A 14536-nucleotide genomic window follows, 5' to 3' on the forward strand; every position below is an offset into this window, starting at 1 on the left:
AAGCAGGAAAAACATCTTTGCAGTTATTTTGTTAGTTTTGAACCACCGCTATAACTTTGTAATATTAAAATTCTTCAGAATCATATGAAAAGTTAAAGTGGATTGAAGAGCACATTCAATAAAGCACTTGTTTACAAAGTAAGCCCATAATGTTTCATCTAAAATGCCTATATATACATGTTTAAACAGATTTTATATACTGCAACTCTTCCATCTATATACAAATACCTGTTATCAGCGTACAAATGGACATGTCCAAGCAGAAAAAGGATTACTACCAGAAAACCAAAATTTCAGAATAGTGGATTGATTAAATGAGTACATTTTTGAAGTAATCTTATTTTTTCCAGTGGAAGCATTGTACTAAAACACGAATGCTCTAACTACAATATCTACACTATTTCTATAGCAAATAATAGGTGTGAACTTCATAATTCAAAATGCTAATCTGTCGAAATTTGATGAATAAAGTACATTAACAGGATATTCTATTTTCCTTCTTTCTTTTTTACCATAAATTAAAACGGATAATGAAATCTCCACAAAAGCATACATGCAATAATTTCATACCATTTGAAATTTCATTCTTTATGAAGAAAAAAGGTAATTTATTATTTCATAGTAAAATTTTATTTGACTATTTAGTGACTCTTGAAAAGAATACATAACAACAGGACACATCACTTTACTCTCAATCCAGAGAAAAACATTTTTCCAATTGCAAACAATAAAATATTGTATTCATGTCCAGTTTAGCTATACAGATGTACATGTTTGAAAATAGGATTTTTAAACAAAAATATTGTTACTACATATCATTAAAGCTAGTTAGATGTTTGCTTGTGTACATTTTTTTGTCTCAATTTGAAACTTTAAGAGATCGATGAAATGAAGATTATATACGCATTTCTACAGTAAATTCATAAATATTTTGGATTAACAGTGATTACAGTATATATGGGATCACAAATTGGCAAGAGCAGGATTCAAACCCATGACCTTTGAACTCTAGACAAATGCTCTAACCAATTATGCTACCTGTTCACAGGTATTCTGAATGCTACTCTGCCTCATTTTCCTCAAGTGTCTTGCCCTGCGGTGAATACAATTTACAACTTGGGCTTACCAAATGTACCCTGCACACAGTAAGCCAAGGCTGTCCACAAAAGCAGGAAAATGGAGATATTATCATCAGACTGAATTCAAAACTAGAACCTTGGAACTCTCGACAGACACTCTAAACAGGCCATCATGCAGTTCTCATCTCAGACTCAGACCCATTGATTAAATGTTTGAAAGATTAAATTCTCAGTGTTTATATGAAAATATTGATGTTTATTGATGTTTGAAAACATCCAGACTCGTTAAACTTCAAGATGAAAATTTTAAAACTGTGTTGATAATAAACCACTGAAATTTGATAATAATAATTTAATGTATTCAATGAATTGCACAATATATAACACAATGAAGGGAGATAACTCTCGACAGGTAAAATGTGTAATGTACAATAATAAATCTCCAAATATACATCAATTTCTGAAGGTATTTCACAAGGAAGAGATTATCTAGATAACATCAGATTGCTTTTGAGTTTCTACTTTAACCACTTGTGTTGTGTAAATGACATGGATAAATATTCCTTTTACATATAAAAAGAATCTGTTCCAATAATACTGTAAACACACATATTTTAGTGGTAATCTTATTTAAGTGGTAATCTTATTTAAGTGGAAATCTTATATTTGTGTTTTCATGCTGAAAGAGTTTCGATAAAACATGACTATGCTAAATAAAATTTATTTATATTGGTACCAATTCATCACTGGCATTATCTTTCAATATTTATTTTTTGTGTGCTAAATTTTATTTTCAGTTTGCTGAAATTCATTTTTTTTTGTGCTAAAATTTGTTCAGCAAAATAAGTATGTTTACAATATCAAATAAACAAATCTTTTGACATAAGAATTAAAAAAACTTTTTTGGTCCCTCATCTGCAAAATACATTCCAACACCAAATCACAGACAACTTATCTCTAATTAAACAAAGAAACACTTGTAAAGTCAAAAGATAAAATACATCAGTTTTCATTGTTTGTATACGAATGTAAATTAAAACACAAGGGGTTGTATAGGACAGGGGGCAGAAGCCAGACTCACATAAAAATTCTCAGTAGCACTAAGAAATATTAATATCTTATATTGATGAAGAAACATAAGTATATTTAAAACTGTGGTAAATAGACAATGTCTATACATACCTTTACCTATCTCTGAAAACCCAGGATATTCTTTATACTTTAATATAGGATTCTTCTTGTATTTTATTTAGCTTCATCACTGAAATGCTTTTGAACAGAAGAATGCTAGAGTTTTCCTATAAATGTATTTGCTAGTTTTCTATTAACTCTGAAGAGATAATTTATCTGTTCAAACTTGTAGATTTCATAGTATAAAATTCATATTTGTAAAATATAAATATTTAATAAGCCAAGGACTGTATAGACAAATATTCTGTCCTCTGAAAGGAGATGTTCACCCCATAAATCACAAATACATGTATATCACACAAAGACATAAATACAAGGGAAACAAAAGTATATATAGATAATAATTTATCAATTAACATGCAACTCAAAAGATCAGAAATTTAACTATTTTTTCTCTTACCATCAGAAGTATTTTTCTCTGTATTATTTCATATGGATAGGACTTTTTCCATTTTTCGGTCAGAAACTCCTGAATGTCACATATACATATATACATAAGTTACAAGATTTCAACTGATGCTGACTTAATATAAATTGCAAGCTTTCATCTAATGCAGATTTGGAATCAAAAGTTTTTTTGTTTTTATTTTTGTAGAAACCTTTGTCATGTAAAAAGCTTCCTGGTGATCAAGATTTCACTTAACTGCAAACTTATGAGAGATGCAGATTTTGCTTGGAAAGCTTTCACTAGACACAGATTTCACACTGCAAGCTTTTGATCGGCACATTTCTCATTGTGAACTTATGTTCACTCAGACGACTGATGTCTTGTAATCATAGTGGGATTTTTTCCTCCGGTAATGACATTGCCTCCGGTACTGTGGTTCCGTTGGCACCTTCTTCTTTGGCCTTTTCACTTTGTAATGCATCCTCAAAACTGCCCTCGGACTTACTTCCAGTTACCTTGGCCTACAAATAATTGACAACACAGATATGAAAATACTTCTAGCGAGGCTCAAATTTTGTAAACATTTTTTTTTTGTGAAACCAATAATCACTTAAGCATTGAACGGCTTTCAGTTGGCATTCATATTGACTATGAATGCCAACTGAAAGCCGTTCAATGCTTATATTTACCATCTGCGATTTTTTATTTGTCGTGCGATTTTTTTTGAAATTTTCAGTTGGCAGTTCATAAGCTGGTGAACTCGCAACTGAATTGGTAGGGTTATATAGTGGCAGTGCCATACAATGGTAAATATTTAGTATTAAATGTCAATATGATTGCAATCTGGGCGACAGATAAATAAAATTGCAATCTGATAGATATAACCTGAAAACAATTAATAAAATATTTATACCTACAAAATGAAGTCTGGTTTCTCTGTTACAAAAGCACATTCTTGTACTCTGAACACGAAACTTAAGCTATCTTTTCCTTCATGCAACCTTCCTATAATGACAATTACTACTCTATAGGTTGGTTATATCCTGAGGGAATTAACTTTCGCTATATTCGTTGCGGGAGTTTTAAATTCGGGGGACTTAGTTCTAACAAGAACTACCGTGAAATATTAGCATGAAAAATAAAATAGCATATCAATGTCAACACAATCGTTTAAGTATACTAAAACAGAGAAGATAATTCAGTAACATACTGATTTGAAAACCATGCAAATAAAAACACATTGATTACTGGCACCTAATTAAACATTAAACATCAGCTTAGTCATTTTTCATTTTTTATTTTTCGTGTTTTGTTGTTGACACTTGTTATCCAATTATTCATTTAATTTGTAATAGATGTAGTATGATAATGGATGAATGTGTTGTACGAATGTCTAATGTCGTCTTAATTATGTATAAATACTGTATATGACCTAATAAGGGCGCCTGCTCTAATAAGGGCGCCACTACCTTTTTTCCAAGAAAAAAATCTTTGACTGAGTGTCAAAATGGTGTTCAAAATTAATAATTCATGTGAAATGTTTTGCTACTTTATGTGTTCAACTTTCTTCAGCAAATTAAGTCACATTTTGTCTATTCCTACAGATGTCAAAGCAAAGTGCACCCGAAACTTAACATACATACAAATAATAACTTACCATCTTTATTTGAAGATAAAATAAAGACTTCATTCATGTTGGTAACTAACTGTTGTTAATAACAGAAAGCTAGTAAAAGACATTGTAAATAAATTATTATGTCAAAGAAAACGATGTCTTCATCTGGAATAGTTCTATGACTGAATATTTTACCGTTTCCACAGCCTTGGGTATTCTGGTATAATGTATAGTCTGTTTCATAAAACTTCAGAATAACGAATCTTAATAAGGGTGCCCCCACTGTCAATTACCTGCGCCCTGCGCCCTTATTAGGTCATATACAATAAATTAAAATTTTGAAGAAAAAAAAAACAACCAAAAAAATCAACATGGCTTAGTGTTACCAGTATGTTATTGGCATGGGCCTGGTTGTTAGAGCGGACAAACCAGTTACCAGTATGTTATTGGCATGGGCCTGGTTGTTAGAGCGGACAAACCAGTTACCAGTATGTTATTGGCATGGGCCTGGTTGTTAGAGCGGACAAACCAGTTACCAGTATGTTATTGGCATGGGCCTGGTTGTTAGAGCGGACAAACCAGTTACCAGTATGTTATTGGCATGGGCCTGGTTGTTAGAGCGGACAAACCAGTTAACTATTTTTATGTTATTGGCATGGGCCTGGTTGTTAGAGCGGACAAACCAGTTAACTATTTTGATGATGTAATATTTCAGGCACTTATCCTCAAAGGTCTGTCGATGTCAATACACCTGGCCTCGAAATGAACAACTTTGGTGTCAAAATGGACAAACAACCTTGGCTGAATCCCATGAAATCAGCTCCATTTGTTTGGTTTGTTTTTGTTTAACATCCTATTAACAGCCAGGGTCATTTAAGGACGTGCCAGGTTTTTGAGGTGGAGGAAAGCCGGAGTACCCGGAGAAAAACCACCGGCCTACCGTCAGTACCTGGCAACTGCCCCACGTAGGTTTCGAACTCGCAACCCAGAGGTGGAGGGCTAGTGATAAAGTGTCGGTACACCTTAACCACTCGGCCACCGCCCCAATCAAGCTCCTAGGCCTGATAAATGTTTTCCAGTCAACAATGACCGTATCATACAGAGGACAAACTTATTATAATAAATATAACAATGTCAGAATATAACAATGTCAGAATATATAAATGTCAGAATATAACAATGTCAGAATATTTATCTGGTTATGAAGCCCATAAACAATACAACAGAATATAATCCATTTTTACAGAACAGTTGTGGGCTTATAACCAGGCATGAGCTTGTATGTAGTTTGATTACACTGTGTTACATACAACTGAAGACTTGTTATATTGATGTACATATATTCCATAATAACTTTATATATATACATGTACATGTATATACAAAATGTATATCAATATCACAGAAAGTACATGCATGGATAACTTAGTGAATTTAATAAATTCACACATTCAAACGAAGACTTACGGCTCTGTAAATGACTGGAATTGCCCTGCTGTATAGCAAATTGAAGAATATTTTACAAAATCACTGATATTTGGATTTTTTTCTGATATCTCCCATTTTTTCACTGATATCTCCCATTTTTTTCACTGATATCTCCCATTTTTTTCTCTGATATCTCCCATTTTTTTCACTGATATCTCCCATTTTTTTCACTGATATCTCCCATTTTTTCACTGATATCTTGCATTTATTTTTTCTTCTGATGTCTAATTTTTTCCACAATTTGTTGCATTAATTTTCTCTCCGATAATTTTTTTTCTTGCATATCCTGCATTATTTTTTCAATCGATATCTTATTTTTTTCTCCGATATTCTACAATATTTTTCACTCTAATATCAAATTATCTCTGATATTTTTTTTCTCCGATATATTGCATGATTTTCTCAGATATCTCTTATTATTTTTTTCCGCTCTGATATCTAATTTTTTTCTCTTATTTTTTCTCTGTTATCTTTCATTAACTTTCTCTTCGGTATTTTGCATTTTTTTCTCTGATATCCTACATAAATTTTCCCTCTGATTTCAATTTATCTCTGATAGTTTTTTTCTGTGATAGCTTGCATCATTTCTTTTTCTCACACCTTTCCCTACATCCAGAAAATACACAATCTACACTGCTATTAAGGAAGAAGCCAACATCTTAAATTGTGGTAAAATTTAAGAATTAAGTATATCTTGGGTCATTCTTCTAACTTCGACAGATGATTCTCGTAAGTTTTATTCTTACCATAGGTGACTCTGACTTCCCAAAAGACAACTGTTACTGAGAGGCAATGGTACCTAATTTCTAAATATCCCCAAAATAGAGTTCTTACTTTTTAGTTCTATGAAACCGTTTGACTTCATCAGAAATGAATGTCATTATCCACAATAATTCTTAACCACATATAGCTAAAAGACATGCAAGTAAATTAAATGTTCACAAATTCTTTTTTTATTTAAGTGCAAATCTATTCTACATAAAAAAAAAAAAAAATGTGTATTGACAACATCGGGAACTTGAATACATAAGTGAAAAAATGTCTCCAAAAATAAAATGACATTTAACAACAAGTAATTGAGATAGTCTACATAATCACAACAACAACAACAACAATAATAACATTTCTATGCTACAATACAGTAAATAAAAATATACAGTACTGCATATCAAAATGCCTAATATATCTGAACAACTCTGTTTATAGCCGAACAAATTACATGTCCCCGAGCGGTTCAGATATGTGGCGTGCTACTGCAGAATGAATGAGGAAAACTACAGCATTACAACACCACGACTTACCATGCCAAGACGCCCTTTTATATTCCCTATAGATCGAGAGGTCTATACGAACACAAGTATCCTCAAAATTAATCCAGTCAACAAGAAATTCTGCTAGTGAACACATTATAGTTACACACTAAGCTTACAACTCCCAACAATGTATAGACATTGTATGTTTCGTACATACCTATAACTGGTTATACGTTACTAATTTTTGCAGGCATGTATCTGAGTGTAACAAAATTAAATCGCTAAAATTCCACCGCTATTTACAAGTGATAAAAAATAACAGAACAGCACTAATGTAGCCAAACTGCAAAAAAATAAATTTAACATTAAATTTTGGCACCAATTCACAAAGATTTGTACAGGCAAAAATAACCAGCTATAATGTACATATGGGACTGACTGCCATACAGAATTTTTTTATTTCTCTAACAAAATTTTTAATTACTGAAGGAATATAAACTGTTAATATGCAAAACTGATGTTAGAGCCACAATCACAAGCATTAACAACTCTTTGACTCCAATTTCTCAATTAATACCAATGTATATTTATCAACAAATGATATGCGTATCTGTGTAAATTAATCCCTCAGGGTCATTGCCACAAAGATATCCTACACAAGCACTCTTGAGAAATTGGAGTGACTTACAGACAGTTATGTTTGGGAAGCCATGCCTAGTTACCATTCCACACAGCCTCACAATCCGCTTTGATTTATCAAACATTTATTAAACACAATATCAGAAATGTTTTCTATTCTGCCCTTACCTTGACATTTGAATAAGCACCACCAACTTTTTCCTCCATTGACTTGAACGTGTTTGAATTCCTGGAAAACGAAATGTCAGTACCGTGAAGAAATTTAATCCTTTGTTAAATACCATGAACAAAATCTACAAAATTATAAGTCTGTCATACAAAAGACAAATATTCTTTCCAAAAAGTTTTTAAAATTGCGTTGAGAAGTACATGAAATGAAAATTTTACCTGTATTACATGTATATCTTACCTAATATCACCTAATTTTTTCGAGACGGAAGCACCAAAGGACGAAACAACTGCATTTGTTTTCTCAGATGCTGTCTTCACTGCAGACGAAGTCTTCTGATAACTGTAAACATACAAAATGTTGTATTTCTGATAATTGTGTTCGTAACATCCAACTTTTATGAAAATATCCTTCCAAGGGAAGGAGACAAGAAAAATATATAGAATGATGATAGGTATAAATACTTTAAGAATAGTTTTCTAAGCCTTATTTTCAAATACTGTAAAAGTACTTATTTTAGCGTGTTCAAATTTTAGCACAAAAGCTTATTAAAACAGATAAGCAGAATGATTTTAATGCTGACAATGATTGTCATATAAAACATTGTAGATAAGCTACAATTTTTGACACCATCGAAATTTAGTGAAGATTCTTGCAGCTCAAAACCACTAAAATAAGATTACCACTAAAATATGTACATTTACAGTATAGAAACATCGAAAGCAATTTTTTCTTAAATATTTTTGCAATATTTATCCGGACTTAATTTAGGGGGTGAGCAGCACAATGGAATACCATTTGTCAGCTTTTTACTGAACTGTAAAAGATACGTGTGACCAAATATTGACTTATTGCTATATGTAAATACAGTACATATCACAGAATTTCAACACTATAGTATCTTAGTCAATATCATAAACACAAACACCATATATATATGTACTGTTTTGTATTTATCTATCATTAATTAATCAACAATTGATATGTGTGAAAAATTACATTTCAATAATGTTAAACGTTCAAAGATATTTCCAATTTCAAAACAATAAAATTAAACATAATTATATGTACAAATAAGATATGACACAAACAATAGATTAATCATGCTACAAATGGTGCTGCTATGATTTTAATATATATCTGTTAGTGTGACAATATGAAAAGTAGCTTTTTCAATGGTTCAAATTTTGGTGTACAAAAAAAAAAAATTTATGTAGAAATTATGAAACAGACTTTACCTATTTCATAAATTTTATGAAAGTCTTTATTTTCACAAAATTATGAAACAGATTTTATTTATTTTTTCATATAGAAATTATGAAATGGACTTTATTAATTTTTCATAAAAATTATGAACCAGATTTTTTTTTCACTCTTCACTCTTAGTTTATTTTCACAATACAAATTCTTACAAGATTTTATTTTTTCATGGAAAAAACCTCCAAAGTAACTCATTATACATAAAACATAGACATAGACACTATGTTTTTCATGAACGAGCATCGCTGTGCACACATTCACTTACAAAATGTATGACAGATTGAACAAATATAGACAATATAGATCTAACACAGGAGTTTCCATTACTGATAGAATCAAGTCTTGGAATTATTCATTTTCATCAGCTTCTCATGCCAGACAAACTGCTTAGAAACCAAGCTATAAATATCTTTTTAAATTTAAAACAACTTTAAGATTCTTTCCACCACATGACTTATATTTGTAACAAAAGTTTTTGAAAACATTTTCTCTGCTGGACTTGAAATATCCATTGACCTCTTGACCCCCGACCCCACCGTCTTTAAATGACCTCAGCTGTTAATCGGACATCAAACAATACTAAACCAAAACAACCCCAGCCCCACTCACACTCTGACCCCTAATTGGAAGTCTATCTAATGATTCCATAAATTTTGGACAATTGAAACCTTCAGCCAATTGAAACCTTCAGCCAATTGAAACCTTCAGCCAACTGCACTTTTCACATACATGTACACAATAATATAGGTGTTATTACATATGCATTCATAATACAAATGTAGTCACATAGCTGGCATCTTTTACAATGTACATGAAATATACGCCCTGGTCATAAATATCATACGACAAAACTGGCCAGTTATTTGATATAATACAACATATAATGTATATATATATCCAATATGTTCTAAATTCCATAATTGGTTCCTCGCGATCAGTATTTGCATGGCTCTGATGGATTCAACATGGGGAAAGGAGGGGAAGACTCTGTGGGATCGGACAATGTAGGACAACAAGCTAGCTATCATACTTACAATTTGTATGTTTTTCACTAAATCTGTTATTTGGAATCAGGGGGTGGCCATATTTTACTAAAATGAATCAGAGAATTGGCTTATTGTAGGACGATGAATTAGGAGGTGGGCTTATTGTAGGACGATGGATTAGGAGGTGGGCTTATTGTAGGATGATGAATTAGGGGGTGGGCTTATTGTAGGATGATGAATCAGGGGGTGGGCTTATTGTAGGATGATGAATTAGGGGGTGGGCTTATTGTAGGATGATGAATTAGGGGGTGGGCTTATTGTAGAACAATGAATTAGGGGGTGGGCTAATTGTAGGATGATGAATTAGGAGGTGGGCTTATTGTAGGACAATGAATTAGGAGGTGGGCTTATTGTAGAACAATGAATTAGGAGGTGGGCTTATTGTAGAACGATGAATTATGAGGTGGGCTTATTGTAGAACGATGAATTAGGAGGTGGGCTTATTGTAGAACGATGAATTAGGAGGTGGGCTTATTGTAGGACGATGAATTAGGAGGTGGGCTTATTGTAGGACGATGAATTAGGAGGTGGGCTTATTGTAGGACGATGAATTAGGGGGTGGGCTTATTGTAGAACAATGAATCAGGGGGTGGGCTAATTGTAGGACAATGAATTAGGGGGTGGTCTTATTGTAGGACAATGAATTAGGGGGTGGGATAATTGTAGGACAATGAATTAGGGGGTGGGCTTATTGTAGGACAATGAATTAGGGGGTGGGCTTATTGTAGGACAATGAATTAGGGGGTGGGCTTATTGTAGAACAATGAATTAGGGGGTGGTCTTATTGTAGAACAATGAATCAGGGGGTGGGATAATTGTAGGACAATGAATTAGGGGGTGGGCTAATTGTAGGATGATGAATTAGGGGGTGGGCTTATTGTAGAACAATGAATCAGGGGGTGGGATAATTGTAGGACAATGAATTAGGAGGTGGGCTTATTGTAGGATGATGAATCAGGAGGTGGGCTTATTGTAGGATGATGAATCAGGAGGTGGGCTTATTGTAGGATGATGAATTAGGAGGTGGGCTTATTGTAGGATGATGAATTAGGAGGTGGGCTTATTGTAGGACAATGAATCAGGGGGTGGGCTTATTGTAGGATGATGAATTAGGAGGTGGGCTTATTGTAGGACAATGAATTAGGGGGTGGGCTTATTGTAGAACAATGAATCAGGGGGTGGGATAATTGTAGGATGATGAATTAGGAGGTGGGCTTATTGTAGGACGATGAATCGGGGTGGGATAATTGTAGGATGATGAATTAGGAGGTGGGCTTATTGTAGGATGATGAATTGGGGGGGGGGGGGGGGGGGGGGGGGCTTATTGTAGGACAATGAATCAGGGGGTGGGCTTATTATAGGACAATGAATTAGGGGTTGGGGTTATTGTAGAACAATGAATTAGGGGTTGGGCTTATTGTAGAACAATGAATTAGGGGGTGGGCTTATTGTAGGACAATGAATTAGGGGTTGGGGTTATTGTAGAACAATGAATTAGGGGTTGGGCTTATTGTAGAACAATGAATTAGGGGTTAGGCTTATTGTAGAACAATGAATTAGGTGGTGGGCTTATTGTAGGACGATGAATCAGGGGGTGGGCTAATTGTAGGATGATGAATTAGGGGGTGGGCTAATTGTAGGACAACGAAGGCTCAAGCTACACTTTCTTGGTTATTTAACTTAATTAACATCAGTAGATCACTGCCAGATAATTATGGTAAATAGTCCATACATTGTAAGAAGGAAATACACATCCTTTTAATAATAACCAACAAACGTGAGTCACATTTATCAGCTGATGTAGAGAAGATTTTATTTTCTATAAAATATACACCAACATTTCTATCAAATTCTTAGAATTCTGTCTACAACTAACAGCAGTATAACATTTCCTTTTTCAAAAATAAAGTAATAAATCTGCAATGTTTCCAACCTGCAAACAATAAATAGCTCGCCTTGACCTCCAAAACCAAAGGTGAAATTATGTTTAAGGGTCATCTAAACCTTTTAAACCGTATATGCCTGATATCGCTCCTGGTACCAAATTTCACAGAAATAATTTATTGTAAAGTGAGATCGTATTATCACATTAGCATGTGTATCTACCTGTAACTTGAATCAATGACTTTTCTATGCTAACTTTAATGTTTGGTGGAAAATATGTGGAATGGCAAACCTTGGTGGCCATCTTGAATTAAAGACTTTTTCAAAATTGTCAAGATAAATTAAAAGTTGAAATGAAATTGAAAGTATTTGAAGCCTGGGTATGTAAAAATCTTTCAAATGAACTTTCTGAAATATTCATTTACACAAAAAATATTTTAAATCTGGGTGGCAGAATTTGAGGACATGTTAAAAAAGTCAATAAAATAATTTCCTATCATGAAAAATCAAGAAATGTAAAATAATCTTGATCTACCATTAACCCTGAATAACGCAGCAGAATTTGTGTGAATGTGGTTCCACGCTCTTGTAATATAACAACCAGTGTGATATGAAGATGAACTAAATCAGCAATGATGATATACATGTATGATAGTAATATAATCATTATGTGACGAAGGTCAGTCACATGCTTTTCCATTTAGTGGCCAGAGTTAGAATAATGGTTAGGTTATAATGTATAAAAGGTAGCTCTTACAATAGGCTAGGGAGTCTTATAACACAATATACCAATGTAAGGGAGATAACTCCACAGGATTTTTCGCTGCATGCTACACTCTATACTTACGCCGAGGAGCTACTGATCTTATCATTCATTTCACCCAAGTAAACATTTGTTCTGTGATATCTGCAACGAATCCCTTCATCATTTTATCATGCTTCAATCTCATTTTTCAGTATATCAAATATTTTAATTCTATACTATTTTTTCTTAAAAACAGGACGGAATGGGGCATTAAGTAACGGGACGGTTGTTTGTTGAGCTTTATCACAGATGTAAGCAGCCAGTGTCATTTCAGGGAGGGGTCTCCATGTTGTTGCTGGTGACTACCTAACTTGACACCAATAAGAGATCTGTTGCATGCTTTCCAGCAGAAATATGGTGAACATACTGCCCAAGGATACATCCACGACAGTAGGCCTGGGATCTCAGCTTCCTGAGAAACACAAACCACCCCAGCACAAAATGAGGTGTACTAGCTATTTTGAATTTTGTATATTGATTCCGGTCTGTGCTTTTGGCCTTGGATGTATATGTAAACAAGAGAATGCTATGGATCAGCTAGGCTTATCGAGGTTGAAATACTTACCAAAAGAAATTTTACATTATACCTAACTATTCACTTGATTATGAAAGTTCACAGAATGATTGTAGTATTAAAACGCTGATTCCTGTCTATGACCTTGACCTTTCAAGCACTAACTCCTCTGTGCGACCTCAATGTCATTCGGGGCACAAAACTTTTATGACATATCCTCTAATCAAAATGTTATATCAGTCAAAAGTTTGTCAAACAATATACAGCTGTAACCACATCTGGGAAAATGTTATTTGAACTTTGACCTTTTAGATGACCCAGACTCCTCTGATTTGGTTTATGAATCTTTTTTTTTTTTTCCTCGCCAAACCCAACATTTTCAACATCTAGCCATGTAGAAATGAAACTTCACCAGGTTTAACAGGGGGAGCCTACATATAATTTGAAATGATCTACACAATAGTGCCTCTTCGCTGACAAAGTTTTTTCAATCAGTCTCGCTTAATATTCAACATTGACAACATTTTTTTAATCAGTGTCACACCATATTAAACATGGGCAAAAACTAACTATGGGTGACCTTCTTTTGTGAGATGACCATCCAATAATTTACGAGAAATAGCAATAACAACATTTATAAACAGATTGACGGACAGAGAATGGATGATGGGCAATCTGAAACAGCCAATCATCTGATGTCAAGTTACATAAATAACTACACTGATTTAAACTTAATATCTGTTCATGATGTTTTAGTCACCATATGCATTCTAACAAATTTTTAAAAAATAACATTCTGCAGTTTCAAATCACAGATGTTGACGACAACTGCAGTAATTCGATCTTTCATCTATTGATGACTTGAGCTGGATCATGAAATTTCATGTGTTGAACAAAACAGAAGTTAGATATATTATACTGATTGATTTCAAGTTATCCACAGTATTATTTGAAAACCACCATCAAGCATCAGATTGACGATTTTAAATTTGTCATAACGAGGAATCATTTGACACCACTGGCATTCATAATGGTATAAACTCCAATCCAGATTTTACTGGTACTTATAATACAGTACATAAGATGCAAATAAAGCAAAAATATCAGTAATATTGTAAAAATATTAATTTTGGTGCACTCAAATTTTTGGTACATTTCCAAATTATAATAAATTAGCACAATGAAGAATTAGCACATTCTCATAT

The 14536-nt window shown here is 33.3% G+C and overlaps 1 protein-coding gene across 12 annotated transcripts in view; it reads right to left on the bottom strand.

Annotated features, from left to right (window-relative positions):
* Positions 1-1416: 1416 nt before the first annotated feature.
* The window catches only part of LOC117316216 (tumor protein D54-like), a 40451-nt gene continuing 27331 nt past the window's right edge, over positions 1417-14536 (bottom strand). For 4 of the 12 annotated variants that reach the window (XM_033870755.1, XM_033870754.1, XM_033870744.1 and 1 more), the window contains 5 exons: positions 12860-12919; positions 8063-8164; positions 7822-7882; positions 7063-7104; positions 1417-3179 (listed from right to left, as the gene is read on the bottom strand). In XM_033870755.1, coding sequence (XP_033726646.1) covers positions 3045-3179; positions 7063-7104; positions 7822-7882; positions 8063-8164; positions 12860-12919 — 400 coding nt within the window. In that variant the 3' untranslated portion in view covers positions 1417-3044. The remainder of the gene's footprint in view (positions 3180-7062; positions 7105-7821; positions 7883-8062; positions 8165-12859; positions 12920-14536) is intronic. The other 8 variants (XM_033870750.1, XM_033870746.1, XM_033870749.1 and 5 more) reach the window with 3 other exon arrangements.

Source organism: Pecten maximus, chromosome 18, assembly GCF_902652985.1.
Source record: "Pecten maximus chromosome 18, xPecMax1.1, whole genome shotgun sequence".
Classification (NCBI taxonomy): domain Eukaryota; kingdom Metazoa; phylum Mollusca; class Bivalvia; order Pectinida; family Pectinidae; genus Pecten; species Pecten maximus.